At 51.1% G+C, this 16,149-nt stretch overlaps 1 protein-coding gene and 1 long non-coding RNA gene across 41 annotated transcripts in view; one reads left to right on the top strand and one right to left on the bottom strand.

Annotated features, from left to right (window-relative positions):
- The first annotated feature begins 1,016 nt into the window (after positions 1-1,016).
- FGFR2 (fibroblast growth factor receptor 2) overlaps positions 1,017-16,149 on the top strand; it is a 108,848-nt gene continuing 93,715 nt past the window's right edge. For 22 of the 40 annotated variants that reach the window (XR_014825679.1, XR_014825678.1, XR_014825677.1 and 19 more), the window contains exons 1-2: positions 1,028-1,473; positions 5,279-5,570. Coding sequence is in view for 33 of the 40 variants with exons in the window: in XM_084993089.1 (XP_084849215.1) it covers positions 5,405-5,570 (166 nt within the window). In the remaining 7 variants the exon portion in view is untranslated. 40 annotated transcript variants of the gene reach the window in all.
- LOC146397108 (uncharacterized) lies at positions 8,723-14,833 on the bottom strand. The gene is made up of 2 exons (XR_014827050.1): positions 12,008-14,833; positions 8,723-11,926 (listed from the first exon to the last, which is right to left on the bottom strand). It is a non-coding gene; the product is annotated as an uncharacterized LOC146397108 (long non-coding RNA).

Raw genomic sequence — 16,149 nt, 5'->3', positions numbered from 1 at the left:
AATTAAGGTTTGTATCTATATTGTCTCGGACTTAAGGTACCACTGCCTAGCAGCTGGTTGAGTGAGGAAGGAGAGAAAGTATATTAAAGAATAAATTATCCCATTGACACAGCCTAGTGGGAAAGGTAAAAGGAAAATAAGAACTTTAACCAGTTACAGCTTGGCATTTAGTTGAAGACTTTTAAGACTCCGAGAGAGGGAATTGATTTGCTCAAGGTCATACAGCTATTTATAGCAGACACGCGTCTTTTAGAATCTTCTGAATTTCTTTTTATTGATCCGAATATATATTACCAAACACCTTTCACCCCTCCCCCACCCCAGTTTTGTAGTTTCCCCCTAGATTCAAAGTTAGGTTCTGCTTCCGCCAGTAACCCGTTGTTTAACCCCGGACAAACAGCCTCTCTCATCTTCGTTTCCTTCCCAGAAACTGGGACTATTGCTTTGCAGTGTGGCGGTGCCGATTGAAAAGAATCTCTTCCGTGCACCCTATTCATAGGAGGGCCTCCATAAACATTCGTTTATTTTCTCATCTATTGTTTTAAGGGCAGAGAAGTGCAACGTCCAGCGAGCATTCCCAAGTGGCTGCATCGCCTCCCAAAGTTTCGGTTGCATTACCCCCCTCCCGCAGCGCCCCCCCCCATACTTCGTAGACGCATTTTAAAGCCTCTTTGGGGGGTAGGGCAGGCATTCAGTCATTCGTTTTGACTTGAAATAAAACAACGTAACGCAACCACCCGACAAACCGTCGGTCAGGCTAACTCCCAAGGGCAAGAAGGAGGCGGGGGCGCGGGACCGGCCTGATTCACAGAGGATGCTGCTGCCTCGCTCCGACCCGGTCCCGGCCGGTGTCTCGGGGCCGCTCGCCGGCGTCGGGAGCCGCGCGCAGTCCGGGCGGCGGCGGGGCGCGCGGCGCTGATTGGCAGAGCGGGCGCCGCCGTCCAGGAAACGGCTCGGGTTTCAGCGGGGGCGTGACCCGCCGGGAGGGGGCGGCGGCGCGGGCTGCGGCGGCAGCCGAGAGCGCCGCGGAGAGCCGAGCGGGCGGGCGGCGGGTGCGGAGCGGGCGAGCGCGGCCGCCACAAAGCTCGGGCGCCGCGGGGTCTGCGGGTAGCGTAGCTGGCCCGGCGCGGCGACTCCTTTCCGGGCTGGCGGGGGCCGGGCCGCGAGCCCCGGGCGCCCCGAGGCCGCGGCTTCCCTGCGCTCTGCGAACGTTCGCAAGTTGCGAGTAAAGTTTGGTGGAGGAAACGCCAAGCCTGAGAGTCCTTTCTTCCTCTCGCTCCCCAAATCCGAGCGCAGTCGGCGGGCGTCATGCCCGCGCGCCTCCGCAGCTTGGGGTGCGCGTGAAGCCTCGGCGCCTGGGCGCTGGCCAGGACTCAAGGACCACTTTTTGGGGGGAAGCTCGTCGTTTGCGCCATCCTGACCCACGCCGGGCGCGGGGACAGAACTGATCGCCGAGGAGCGTTGCCATTCAAGGTAATCGCCGTGTGGGGTGCCTCGGGGAGCCTCGCGAGGCGGGAAAGTGGGCTCTGTGGGAGCCCGGGAGGCGAGTGAACCGTCCCCCGAGCGGAGGGCTGGCACTGTGGAGCCTGCTCCCTGTCCTTCCTCTTTGGCTGCCTAGGTGATGGGGGAGCCGGGTGCGTGCTGACGACTGGCGTTAGGGAAATTCTGCCTCTACCACCCCCATCTAGATGCTGACATCTGCCTTTGGCGCTGACACTCCCCCTGTCAAACTCCGGCTGGCGCGCTCTCGCTGCCCCGGTGGTGCTTTCCTCTGGCCCCAGAGCTGGCAGGCGAGCAGCGGGGCTGCCTCGCTGGTGGCACAGCCCCGCAGGTCCAGCGCTCGTAGGAGCATCTTCGGGGTGCCTCGTTCCGCGGCCGGAGGAGCGCCAGCCCCGTCCCATCCGGGCCCCGGGCAGGGGCCCTTTTCCCGGAGGGAGCCGCTGGGGTGGGGCGGGCGACACCTCCGTAGGGTAGGCAGTGCTCGGTGGTGGCACAACTGGGGAGAGGGCTGCTCTGGTGCCCGGCGCCCCTCGCCCGTAGTCGCCGTCGGCGCTAGGGGGAGCGCGGCGCGCCTGGGGCTAGGGGGCGAACTGGACCGACTTTTTCTAGTTCTCTGCCTGCTCTGCCGGCAGCAGCTCTGAGATGTCGAAAGCGCAGGCGAGTTCTAACTTGCGCGCTCATTCTTTCAGCGACCGGGCCGCGCCGGGGAAACAGCCGAGGGCCCGGCCTGGCGCGGGCTCGGACCCTCGCGGCCACGGGGCCAGGCGCCGGGGTCCGGCCAGGGGGCTAGGAGCCTCCGCCGCTCCCCTCGCCGCCGACTCGCTACCAGACTCCTCTCCGGACCTTCCTTCCTTTCGCCCGATTCAATAAAACCTACCCTTAAAGGCAAACCTGCTTTTCACTCATTATGTGTTTGGTGTGAAACGCTATCAACATTTAAAACCCCATTGTCCCCTCGGTCCCAAATCCCCGTAAATCTTCCTCTGGCCTCGACTCATTTTCATCTGAAAAGCCTGTTTAGTTTGAATAGAAAAGCAATCAGGCGCCCCTCTCCCTCTCCCTGGAATGTCAATTAAAATGCAGATTTCTCTGAGCTCTTTAGCGCCCCGAGAAGGGGGAGAAAGCCGCGATCTGCCGGGCTAACAAATGAAAGAGCGGCTACGGGGAAACCAGGTTGTTGGTGCTGAGTTCTGCCCAAGCTGCTGCAAGTTCTCATTGGCTTGCCGGCCTTAACAGCGAGGGGGAAGGCGGTCCCGGGTCAGCCTGTGTTTTGTATTCTTGGCGATTTCAGTATGGTGAGAACTCCCCCAGCTCTGCCGCATTTGACCCCTTGAGAGCTCCCTTCCCAGTTCAGCCCTGGGGAGAAAGGGCGCCTAGGGCAGCTTTGAGCCAGGAGGTGGATCTCCCCCCTTGGGGGACCTGAGTGCCTCCCCCTTGCCTGGCACTCTTGGCTGATGTGAAATCTACCGGGAACAAAGCTGGGGAGTGCTGGGCTGGCAGGCAGACCTCCACTTAGGGGTAGATGCTCAGTTAAGGCAGGCGCTGTATTGGCTTGCCTTCTTGGAGCCTGTTGTTGGGGGGTAGAGGTGGGGAATGTTCTAGTGAACTGAGGAGCCCAGCATAGACCTGGCACAGAGACCACTTCCCAGCCAAGCTCTCTCACTTGTCGCTTTGCCCGTCTTTGGGGGCAGGCTTGTACCGAGGTGAAAATGGAACAGGGGAATGGGTGGCCGTGAAGAGCCATCCATCACTGAGAAGGTGACAGCTCCTCCCTCGCCCAGGCGGGAAGAGAGTTCCCTTTCAAGGGGAAAAAATAAACATGCTCGGGCTTTCACTGAGGCTCAGACTCCAGGAAGGATTAGGGTATTGAAGGCAGGAAGCTGGGATTGTGGCCGCCAGCGGCATGCTGGGCCTGTGTTCCCAACACTGAGCCTGGGGACCTAATTATCCTGCCTAGGAGGTCCCTCTATACTTCGTCCACTCTGATGAGGAGTTGTACAGACCTGCCGTCCTGGGCCCCCACTTCCCAGAGACTTGGGGAGTTGGGGGCGGCCTTGGGGCCTGGACCTGGAAATGGTGACAAATCAAGTTTCTGGTGTGAGCTGATGGGATGAATGAATGGCTTGGGACTTAGCTGAGGTCACTCACTGTCCCCCTCTCCCCTGCCTAGGGCAAAGGACGCCCCTCTGGGCTGGGACAGGTGGATGAGGAGGCTGGCCAAGCAGCCTGGGGCCCAGGCTCCTGCTAGGATTTAAGGTTGTTCCTGGAATTGTGGGAGAGGCAGAAAATTCCCATGCATTCTGGAAATGCTTAGTAAATCAATGAGAATGTGTGCTTTACTCCCACACACATGTAGAAATAGATACGGAATTATCTTTCGAGGCTCTTAACTTTAAGAGGAAAGGAAAAGTCAGCCCCCCAAAATCCTTCAATCTGAAAACATGAAGTGGGCACTCAGGCTTTTTCTGCTTTTGCTGCTTTCTTTGAAGCAGAGAGTTTTTTTTTTTTAATTATTATTATTCTTCCTCTGGAAATAGTGCGGCATCCTCTTTCTCCTTACCCTTTTTAATCCTTACTCAAGGCTACAAGTTTTTTTCTGATGTAGCTTTGGGGAGGCTCAAGAAGTATTGAAATCCTGTGTCATAATTTGAAACATCAGGTTGGCATGCAAAAAGCATGGGGTTTAGAGATTTTTATATTAAAGGTCTCACCCCCACACCCCCAGTCCTCTAAAACGACTTGTGATTGTTTGAATCCAGTTCTTTAAAGTTTACGCATTTCGGTTCTGTGCTCAGTAATTGATACTGATTTAAAGTTACTTGGAATATCTTAGGCTTGGAAAGTTCTCTTTGCCTTTGATCAAATGGGTGAACAGAATAGAAAGTTGAGCACCCCCTCCTAACTTCTACTCTGACATCTTAGCCAATAGGTTAGCCTATTGAGCGTTGTTGGCCCAATCACATACCTTGGCAGTAATTTACATATCGTCGTCATCATCATCATTAGTAAATGCCTGCGTTCTTCCTTAGGGTTTGCAACTGCTGCGTTTCTTAACCCTCTGACTAATTTGAAGACATTCACGAGGCCTGGGCTGCCATTAGTCACAGTGGAAGGGAATTCAGGCTTCGAATCTTTGGGGATCAGCTGCTTTGAATGTATTGCAGTTCCGTTCATCCTTTGTAAGTGGCTGCTTGGCGAAAGATTGAAATACATTTCTGCGCTTGAAAATGAGTCTTGACAAGTGTAAACTGATGGGAATTTTTGGTCGCCTTCCTGGGGTTCTTTTTATTTTGCTGGTCCCCTTTCTTCCTGAGGACTCTGGTGAGGGTGGAGCACACCGCTCGGCTCCAGCCCCCAGAAGCAGACGCCTCTGAAGCCCAGCTGGCCTCAGAGAAGTTAGCGAGACTGGGTGTGCCAGCCCGAGCACTCTTAACTTGCTTTTGTACTTGCCCTTGAAACTAAGGTCATGGTGCTTCTGCTTTTTGAGGGCTGTGGAGGTGACAGTGGACGGGGGAGGAGAGTACTCTTTGCTCACCTGAAGTGGCCACACGTATCTGTGTCCCGGAGCTACTTTTTTTTTTTTAATCTGTTTCTTAAACACAGGCTTTTTAAACAGTCAGCCCAACACGTTTCTGTGGGCCAGTCTGATGGAAACCCCTTGGGAGTGAGGTGCGGATGGAAGGCATTTGCAGATGATGAAAAAACCGTTTAACCCACTTGGGTTGAAATGAATTGGCATTGGGGGAGCCTCACTGACTCGCGAATCTCTTTCCTCCAGAGGCTGCAGCAGCAGCAGAAGCGGCAGCAGGGCCAGCAGCGGCTGCCGCAGCACCTTGGTTCCTGAGCCCACGGCCGGCCGAAGGCATTGCTGCTGGCTGTCCATGCTCGTAGAGGAAGTGTGCAGATGGGATTAACGTCCACATGGAGATATGGAAGAGGACGGGGGATTGGCAGCGTAACCATGGTCAGCTGGGGCCGCTTCATCTGCCTGGTTGTGGTCACCATGGCAACCTTGTCTCTGGCCCGGCCCTCCTTCAATTTAGTTGAGGATACCACGGTGGAGCCGGAAGGTAGGTTAAGTCACTTTCAGGGTACCAAGTTTGTTTGGGGATTTGTCTGGGGGCTCTGACTTTTCGGGTCAAGGCCTGGTTGAGGATCAGCCCACCCTTTTATTGCAAACGAGCAAAGGAAAGTCAGAGAAATTGGGGAGAAGGCTCCTTGCTGTAGCGCTGCAGGCAGAGTGGTGTAGTTTGGTGGTTTCTTGGCATGTGCGTTTTTCTCTGTGCTGGGTGAGGGGGCATCGGCAGCTGATCCAGCGCCCAGGGGAGCTGCGGAAGGGGAGCGTGTAGATAAATGCTGTCTAGCGCTTCCTGCAGGAGCACGCTTACTGCAGAGTCTCGCTTACAATGTAAAGAATGGCTATTTTCTGACAAAAGGGAGAGTGCCAACATCTGAAATGCTGACATTTTATTTTCATTGTCTAAGAAGCAAAAGCGGCTTCTGAAGTTCCGCACGGGGATGCTTGACACGTTACATTCTTTTTAGCCCTTGTAATTCATAATACTTCAGCCGGCCGTCACACAGCGGCAGATTCTATTTTAGGTCAGTTTGAAATGTACCTGGGCCTTTCCCGAATCTATGAGGACTTCCAGATGTAACAGGGCGTGCATTGGCGTTTGGGCTTTGGAGATGGAATTTTCAAGGCCTACGAAACAGGGCCGCATTATCCCGCCGGGCAGATTTGGAACGTCTTTCCCAGGTCCTTCCGAGACGACGGTAGCCAGGCCTTGACTGGGGGAGCCCTGAAATCTGTCATCAGTAGGGAATATTGGTGGCTGAGTTATTTTTCGAGTGGTAATCCGAGAATAAAACGGCAGATCCCAGCACTCATCGCCACTTAATGAACCTGTTTGCCGCAAGCCCACCTGGTGCCGGCTGAGCTGTGGGGCCCTCGGCCGGCCTGAGCGGGCTGGGGTCAGCCCAGCTGTTCTGGAAAGGCACCCTGCGCTGAAGAGGACTGAGAGCCCGTCCAGGACCAGACGGGAAGCAGGGCTGTGTCCAAGATGAGAGGATGCAGGGGGTGGAGGTGGGGGGGTGGGGTCCCACTGAGTCACCAAAGGATGAGGGCAACACTTTTTCTAAAAGGGTCCAGCAGTCGTAGGAGGAGGCAGGGGCCCTTTTTCCTACACGGAGCTACAGAGGCTTTGGAATGAGCAGGTGTGGTGACATGGCAGTGGCCTCAGGGCTCCGGGAAGGGCGTCTGGTGGGACTCCAGCTGTGACAGTGCTGATCTGTCTCCTTGTGGCCTCAGCACGAATGTACTGTGGTGTGGCAGCTTTCAAGGGCTTCATGTGAGGGAAAAGGGTCCCCGCTTCTGAAAGTCTTGCCTGTACTTTTTCAATTTTGCTAATAATTAACATGGATGTTTCGCTAATTGCTGGTGTTCCCCCGAGAGCGGAGGGTCAGCACACACCGCGCTCCGAGGCAGCTGAGCTGGGATTTCCTACCGCGTGAGCCCAGGAATGGGCCAGGTTGGGAATAAAATGTCATCTTTCATTTAGACTTTCGGGGCAGCATTATTGGGAGTTTATTTCAACATCAAGTGTAAAATGGTCCTGGAGGACTTCTTTTTATTGTATTTCATTATTGAAGAGCGTTTAAAATGTGCATGTATATATTCAGGAAGAAAGAGATGAGGTGGGGGTTGGGTTGGGGGGGGACAGTGGACAGGGATGAAGTCCCCTCGGTGGTTCTTTGTGTAACAATGTGTGTCCTGCAACATGAGTATTGTTGGAGGTCAGTCTTCTCCACCTGGTATCTGTGGGTGCACTTGGGGGTGGAGGGGAGGTCTCTGGGTTCCCCGAAATGGTAGGTCATATTTTGTGCATGTCTTTCTGTGCATGTTTCTGAGTTCATAGCTCCTATGAGATTTGCGTCCAGATTTGTAAGAGGTTAAAAGAAAAATAAAGGCTCCGTGGAAGGCGCAAAACTCCGCAAAGAAGGGGATTTGGCAAAGCGTACAACCCCCTGGTTCTCAGTTTCCCTTTCTGTCATCTGCGGGTTGGATGAGACACTCTAATCCAATACGTTAAAAGAATATTAATATCCTCTGCAATCTTCTGAGAGGCGGCTGGGAGAGGTAGATGTGCCTGGACATAAGGAGCAGTTGGCATGGGGCCTGGCATGTGATAAACACCTGGGGCGTGTTATCATTGTTCTCAGTGAGCTGGGCACATGCAGCTTCCCAGTCCCACAGGCTGGCAGTCCTGTGGCTCCGTTGCCACAATGTCAGGAAACATCCAGGCTTTCGGAGACAGTTGAGAAGAAAGTTGCTGTCCGATGGAGGAGGCCCTTCGTGTTCCCAGGCGGCTGTATTTGCTTTCTGCAGGCTCTACCCTTCCGCCGCCTCTTACTCCAACCCTGGCAGCCCATTTAAGCCCCAAGACGAGTCCTTCCGTGGCTGGCGTTCTGCTTTGGTGTCAGAGGTTATGAGGAAGGTCATCTAATTGTCGATGAGAAAGAGGAGTTTTTCGTAACTGGAAGCAGGCTGGGCAGGTCAGCTCCAGTTTTAGGCTGTGTCCTGGCGAATTGGAGAGAGACAGACCGATGAGAGACCGAGTCCCCCAAGCACTGGTGTCTGTCAGTCCCTGCCGGTCCTCCTTGGTGGGTGTCACGATTGCTGTGGTTAAAATTATTTCAACCTTGCCCTTCTATTCTGTGGCAGTCTGGGAAGACTTTTTGGTTTGCTAATTTGGAAGCTCCGTTTAGATAATGTGTATTGGGCTGAACCAGAGGAAAATGTGCCCAGAGAAAAATGTGATTGAGTTCCCGCAAGGAGCCTGCGCTCTCCCACTAGAGGGTCCTCTTCCAATTGTCTCGGCTTTTGTACAGTATCATCGTATCATCATCTCACACATCACATCATCTGTCATATGTCATTTGTCTTCTGGACACGTCCTGATAGAGTAGCAGTACGTTTGGGTCGACTCAGCTGACTTAAGAAGAAAATAATCGCTAGGAGATTTTCGTCGTTACTACTCCAAAGTACAAATGACTGTTTTCAAGGGGTCATTCATTTTTGTAGGGGGCCAGCTGTGAAGGGTGTAAACTCAGTTGTTGACTCAAGGGGGCCAGGCCTCAATGCCAAGGACTGTTCTGTTGATTAAGATGCTAATTATTTAAAGTATTGTCAAACCTGATTACCCTGTGGAGGAGGCACCTCTTACTTTCACGTTCTTTCTGACATTGTCACCTACTCTGGTTAATTAAGTCATTGTTGACATCCGTGACATCTTTGTTTATGCCAGCCTGGTAGGAGCTAAAGGAAAAACCGCGTTTCCAACCCAAAACCCATAATTGCTTTCCCACCCTCCACAAGTGTGATTCTGAAAAAAGCAACAACCTGGGAAGAAAGTAGTTTGCTTTTTTTTTTTTCAATGCCAAATTTTTGGCATCCTCCTAAGGGGTGATGCTGTCCTTGGCCAATGTGAGTTGGTCCAAAGTTCAAGAGCAGAGTGATTGAGGAGGGGGTCCACGTGGAGACCTCCCTAAGTCAGATTTTTGCAGTATGGTTTAAGTCCTTTGTTAGAAGTATTGTAAATGCCGTAATATCAGCCATACGCATTTAATTGCAAGTTGAAAGAAAAGAAAAAAAAGAATATATCCGCATACCAAGAGTGAATGATTTAAAATAATCTTCTGTTTTGTATTAATCTGCATCTTTGTCCCTCAATGCGAGTGTTAATATGTAAGAGTTGACTGTAACTTGATAGTTACCTTAGGAACAAGGACTTATTCTTGGTAAATTAAACCAAATGCAGGCTTATGCAGTTAAATACACAATAAAGAAGTATACATTCTTTATTAGTATATAAAGTATTTCACAATTCATAGACAAAGAGCTGTGTTTAATATTACTTCTAGAGCAAAAATTTGGCAAGCTGCAAGAATTGGTATTTGTATACTTTCTATACTGGCTCTCGTTCTCATCTGAATTTGAGGAGTGAGTGTGTGTGTGTGTGTGTGTGTGTGTTTTGCCTTTTTGTTTTAGCCAGTTAAAACACTGAATACCTACTGGGGGACTAGTCGCCCCACCCCCACCCCCACCCCCAGGCCACAACTGAAGACTTGTTCCTATCAAGTTTTTCTCACTCATTTTTGGGTGAGAATTCAAATAGCTCGAACAACCCAATATGAGATGTTTCCAGTATCAGACTTAATGAATAATTACATGGTTGTGAAATAACTGGGGTGGTGTTTAAACAGGAAGAGTTTTGTTTCATGTTTGCATTTTCAAGAAAATGTGTCCAGGTAGCCCTTTGGCTTGCAGTCTCTTATCTGGATGTTTGCTTATCCAGGGTCATTGTTAAAAGGCTATTTCCCCCCCCCCCCCACTCCCCATTTCATCAGAGTCTGGCGTAATTTTAACATTTCCAGTAAGGATGCTGTCTACTTTTAGTCTTGAAAGGAAAACGTGGGAAATTGAGCTCTGGGTGGCAGCATCTCAGGCTCAGTAGGAAACGGCTTGTGTGCTACTTTCCACTCTGCTGGTTTGATGTTTAGCAGGGCGGCTGGTCTTGGTTGGCAGTTCAGAAGTGATCATTTGAAAGTTTTTCAGGCCATCCCACAGATGCTTCTGATCTGCTGGGGTTTGATGTGGCTGTGCTGAAATGCCCATGGCCTTTGTTATTGTTTTGTTTTCCTGGAGGGATGACTTGAGCCTTAGGTTTTGCATTCTTTTTATGCTTTTGCTGTATCCAAGTAAGATTTAGAGATGGCTCTGCTTTTCCAGCTTTCCTGGCATTGAAACGCCAGATGTGGTTAACTGTGCCGCACCCTCACCCCACGTCCTTCTCTCCAACTCTCCTTCTTAGCGTTTCTTTTGACTGACAGAGACAGTGTCGAAGGCCATGTATGGCTGAATCATGAACCAAATGCACGAGGCTGAATGGTTGGCCTTACACGCAAGAGGTGGGCTTCTGATCATTGGTCCAAGATGGACAAACCCTGAAGAATTCCCCTTTGACATCGTGTTAGGGGCTCTTGACCTTGAAGTGTTTTTAAAGCTGTGTGTAGCTTGTGTCCCCATTTTGGGGACAGTGTTTATCTTCCTGGGAAGCCTTAAGGCTCTCTGGCAGCCTGAGAGTCTCCACAAACTGGCCACTTCCTCCTGCGTGCCCAGGTAGACCTGGAGTGACCCAGCCAGGTTCAGCTGGGGCGCCCTTGGATCAGGCAATGTGAGGAGGTGGGAAGGTAGTGTGGCCGAGCTCGGAGAAGAAGTCTGGTTCAGCAGGCTGCTGGCCTCTTCATGGTGATGGCCCCACATGTCTTAAAGAGGTCACCTTCTGAAATTACCAAAGGTCACGCTCTCCCCAAGTTTTTTTCCCCCTTTCTCTGATTGATGGGAAGTTCACAATGGTAGCTGCATCAGTGGTAGGTGGTGGTTGCGAGCGTTCACTGGCCTCTGCTTGTCTCACTTCAAGCATTTACCATTTATATATTTGTGCAAAAGGATCTTTGATTATTGGGCCGGATCCCGGTTGTCCTTGAAGAGTGCAAATCAAGGAAAATAGGCAAGCTTTGGATTTCCAGTTATTTAGGTTTTAGGAAACTTGTGCCCTGATGGAGTGTTAAGATGTTGGGTGTGAGCTGTTGTCAGTTATTCCACTTTGGAATACCGTAAGTCATTACGCCCCATTCTGGACTTGGGCCATTTCATGGGAATATTAAAAATTTCAGCTCTTTTTTGGACTGTACTGAGTCAGGGAACCAAGATGTGACCTACACTTGTTTAACCCTTTGTTCAGTGAAAACACGGTAAATTTAAATTCTACGTCATGTCTGAATGGAATGCATGTATATAGAATGTCATTAGTGGCGAACGTGTTTTATGAGGAGGTCAAAAACAGCGCTTATAAGGAAAATGCCGAAAGATACAGCATTGAGGACAAGGGGCATACGGACTTCATGATTTATATATAGCCCTTTCCTTGAAAGATAGAACCCAACTCTGAGCTCTGACGTTAATGTAAAATTAATACAGTAAGCTCTGTATCAAATTGTCATGACCATTTTCTAACACTAGAACTCCAAGTTGCGATATGTGACTTTTTTTCCTAAAAGGCCAGTTTACCGTTAAGTTTTTCCATACATGACCAGTGTCATGTTTTAAAAATATCAAGACATTGAAAAGGCCGTGTGTGCGCATGTGCGTGCGTGCGTGTGTGTGTGTGTGTGTGTGTAGGGGAACAGGGAGGAGGTGGGGAGGTGCTGTAAAATGCATATAAGGATCTTTGCAGTAGTGAGTTTAGGGTTTAAACTCTTTGAAAACCCTCAAACTTCAGATAGTTAGTGGACACTGGGATTGCCCCAAAGAGTGTGACAGCCTTCAGGGCACCTCCTTGTGGTCCCACTGAGCCTCCTGGACCTCCACCGAGACAGACTGCCTGCCTTTTTAGCTGACCCAGATGGGGCGCACAATTCATTGCAGATCCTGAATGTTTTAAACGTCTCAAATCGGAAATTACTCAAATCTTTAAAAGGCCAGGAATCCTCTCTATAGTGAGCCTCACTTCTGTATCTGACATCTTTTCCCCCCAGAAAGGAATAAAATCATTGTGAGTGGTCTGTGATGTACTTTCTGGGGACAGAAACTCACAGAAGGGACTTGGCCTTGGGAGCCTGGCAAGTCTAGTTTACATCTCCCCACTATCTGCTGGTGCTGTGACCTTGGATAAGTTAGATAACCTCTCCGAGCCTCTCGCTCTTTATCCAAACTTGAGTCTGATAACGTCTGTCTTGCAAGGGGACCGTGCTGATTAAATGCAAGTGTATGCGAAGCCCTTCCTGTAGTTCCTGCGGACAGCAGGACAGCAGGTGCTCAGTGAGTGCTCCTCGGTAAGTTTCCTCCTCGCCCCGCCCCACCTCCTTGTCTGGTGAAAACTGAGATAGGATGTGAAATCAGTATTTCAGGGATGTTTACCTACCATGCACAACAAACGACAGGTCTTCTGACGAGAGGCATTTACATTAATTAAAATAGAGAGGAAGCTCTAGGCCCTGGTTTTGTTATCTTGGGTGTTTTACAAGTCTGGATTTCAGAAAGGTGATCCGCTTACTGCTTACCCTCCAAGTGGTTCAGGGTGAATATTTATTTTTCCCCCTCTGGGAAAAAGTCAGTGGCCGCCAGGTGGTAACGGCGGGGCATGTGCCTTCTGAAGATCAGTATATTTCGGCGAGGAGTTCTGTGTGGGATGGGCGCAGGGGGAGGTGAGATGTGGCGGGTTCTGCTTTTGTCCTGGCCCCCGAGGGGAGCTCCCCGTGTCTTGTGATCATCCCTGCCAGGCTGGTCTGGGGTGTCTCCTTCTGGGCAGCCTGCTGGACCTTCCTAGGTGCACAGGTGGCTGGGCTTGCAGTCTGCCTGGAAGGGAGCTCGAGGAAATTGCCATGGTGCCCACGGTACTAGAGGAGAGAAGCTGAGCCGTCCTTTTCACGTTATGCCCTCTTGGGATTATGATAGAGCAGGTGGGGTGGAGGTGGGGGCAAGGGGGGCCGGGATGGATGCGGTCGTGGTCAGTCTTCGAGCCCATTCCTTGAGAGGAGGAGGATGCAGGTGATGATAACAGTAATTCTTATTATCATCCATGAAGCACCTCCATGTGCCCCCATGGGCTAGGTACCTTAGCGTCTTATTTCTAATTTTTTCTGCCAGCCTTAGTGAGATGATGGACAGTACGGTTTAAGGTGTACAGCACACTGATCTGAGTTACATATACTGTGAAATGATTACCATAAGCTTAGCTAACAGCCATCATGTCGTAGAGACACTAAAAAGGAAAAGAAAAAGGGGTATTTTTTTTTTCCCTTGTGAGCCTTATGCTCTTTTTTAAAAAATTTAATTTTATTGGCGTATAGAGTTGGCTTACAGGGTTGTATTCGTTTCAGGAGTACAGCAAAGTGAGCAAGTGCCTGTACATACGTGTTCTTTTTCCCATGTGGGTCACCAGAAACTGCTTTTAACAAAGAATCGCTGATTTACAATGTTGTGCCAGTTTCTGCTGTACAGCAAAGGTACCCAGGCGCGTGCACACACACCCACACACACATATATTCTTTTTCTCATATTATCTTCCAACATGGTCTATCCCAAGAGGCTGGATACAGTTCCCTGAGCTGTAAGTAGGGTCTCATTGCTTATCCATTCTAAATACGGATGTAGTCTCTTCACAACTTTCTTGTATACCAACCATGTGGCAGTGTTAACTCTAATTGTTGCATTGTCCATTATATCCCCAGGACTTCTTTCTCTTTTTAAAAATGTATTTCTCTTCTTATTCTCATTTTTAAGTTTTATTAAAGTATCGTTGGTTTACAATGTTGTGATAATTTCTGCTGTCCAGCAAAGTGATTCTGTTCTACATAGAGACATATCCATTCTTTTTCAGATGCTTTTCCCAGGCAGATTGTCACAGAACACTGGGCCAACTTCCCTGTGCTCTACAGCGGGTCCCGGTGGGCCAGTCTCATAACCGGAAGTCTGTACCTTTTGAACCTCCTTCCTTCAAATCCTCCTCCCTCCACCATCTCTCATCTTAATCATGCAGCTGACCCCACCTCTTCGTATTCCTAGTTTCTGGAGGAGAGTCTTGAGTGAGACTCTTGGCGGTGAAACAGTTCCTCCAAGATGCCATAGTTAGTGAGCGTGGGCCCAGGCCTTGGAGTAAATTTACTGGGGCAAAGATTCCCCACTGACTCCCCTTTCCTGGGCAGGAGAGTCTTCTGTGGGGTGTGTTAGGGGCTCCCTCCTTCTTGAATCTGTCGTTTGTCTCTTAAACACTTAAGGACTCTGCTGGTCAATTCTATTTCTTCCCCAGATCCACATCTAGTCCCCTAAAGCTGTCTGAAGGAAAATCACAGGCAGTAAAACCATTCCAATAATTACCACTTTGTGATCCTTCTGGAACAGTCTCTGGTGGTGTGCCGATTATTGGTAAGGAGCTAAGCCTCTCTGAGTCCCAGTCAGTGACCCAGGCTGAGTCACGTGGCAGGAGCCAAGCTGGGAGGGGCTGGCCAGCAGGCAGCAGCACCAGGCCCTCCTTGGTCCAGTGTTTCTGGTGGTCTGCCCTGGGGCCCACTCCGTGTTTAGTTTTGGTCGTCAGTTTGGTATTGTGTCAAGCTTTTCTGCAGCACTTCTGATTTGAGATTGGGTCAGGGCCCACGCTATACAGCCTGGTAGAGCTGGGGCACCTGCAGCCTGTGGTCATGCAAGTGACAAATGCTCGGTTTTCTAATGTCAGAGGCTAGGAAAGAAAAAAAAAGAAAAAAAGGAAAAAAATTCCAAGAACGAAAGGGCAGAAGCAGGAACACCTACACTTCCTCTAGTCTTGGCCAGAAAGGGTGTCCCGAGGGGAAAAAGAGGCTGGGGAGCAGAGGCCATTTTACAAGCAAACAAAGTTGAGTTTGGTGGGGTTTTTCTTCTTCCTTTTTTTTTTTTTTGCTTTTGAGGGCCACACCCGTGGCATATGGAGGTTCCCAGGCTAGGAGTCATCGGAGCTGTAGCAGCCGGCCTACGCCACAGCCACAGCAACAGGGATCCAAGCCACGTCTTTGACCTACACCACAGCTCATGGCAATGCTGGATCCTTAACCCACTGAGTGAGATCAGGGATCGAACCCTCATCCTCATGGATCCTAGTTGGGTTCGTTAACCGCTGAGCCATGAAGGGAGCACTGAATTTGGTGGCTTTTTGAAAAAGTGAACTCTTGAGTGGTTCCAGCTAGATGTGGAGGTGAAGCAAGGCGAGTTCCATCAGCTGAACTCGGCGCCGGTCACCTGCTCGGTCACCTGCTCCGTGGATGCGGAAGACCCAGGGGCCTTCCGAAGGGGGCTTGAGTCGGGGTGGAAGGAGACGTGGCAACGTTCCCTCTTAACCTGGCAGCCCTGGTGCAGCCGCAGCTCCCAGAGCCGAGGTCGTTGCTCTGGGACACCTCTCAGCTTGCACCAGAATGGCTGTGGCTTCTTTGCGTTTGTTCCCTCCAATAAGTTGTTTGAGACCCTGCTGTGTCCTTCTTTGTGCCAGGCTCCGGGGGATAGAATGGCAGCAAAGAAGTCTCAAGTCCAGTTGAGTGGGGGGTGAGGGAGGGGTTGGCATTTGTCAAATAATGACCCAAGGGTGGGGAGGGCACTTCTAATCCCAGCTGGAGCATGGTGTGTCCCAGGGATTCTGGGAACCCAGAGGAGGCCGGTGTGCTGGAGAGGAGGCAGGAGAAGTGGGCTGGGCCAGGCTGGGCTGCAGGCAGCCTTCGTGCCATGGTAAGGATTTTCCTGGGTCCTTCACCTGTGCAGCTTCCCGGGGCTGGTCCAGAAGGATGCAGGCACCACCTCGATGTGTCAGCAAACCCACCACGTCGGCCCTAGTCAGTCCCAGTCAGATGTGCCCCCCTGGGTTGCTCTGTGCCCAGTTGGGACATCCTCCTGGCCTCTCCGCTCTCGCCCTTAAACCTGGCAAGTGGGGAGATCGCAGGTGGCCCTTAGACCTTTGAGAGGGTCGTTTCCTCCTGGTCCTCCCCTGTCTGGATTCTTGCCCGCCAGGCCAAGGTGGAGGCAGGGAGGTGGCCCAGGGAGCCAGGTGGCCCCAGGCTGGCTAGTGA

Source organism: Sus scrofa, chromosome 14, assembly GCF_054392235.1.
Source record: "Sus scrofa isolate SSC_HxYL_T2T_F1_AM1 chromosome 14, Sscrofa_HxYL_maternal_Yorkshire_Landrace_v2.0, whole genome shotgun sequence".
Taxonomy (NCBI): Eukaryota; Metazoa; Chordata; class Mammalia; order Artiodactyla; family Suidae; genus Sus; species Sus scrofa.
The sequence above is the reverse complement of the archived record's forward strand: the minus strand, read 5'-3'. Positions and strand labels throughout refer to the sequence as shown.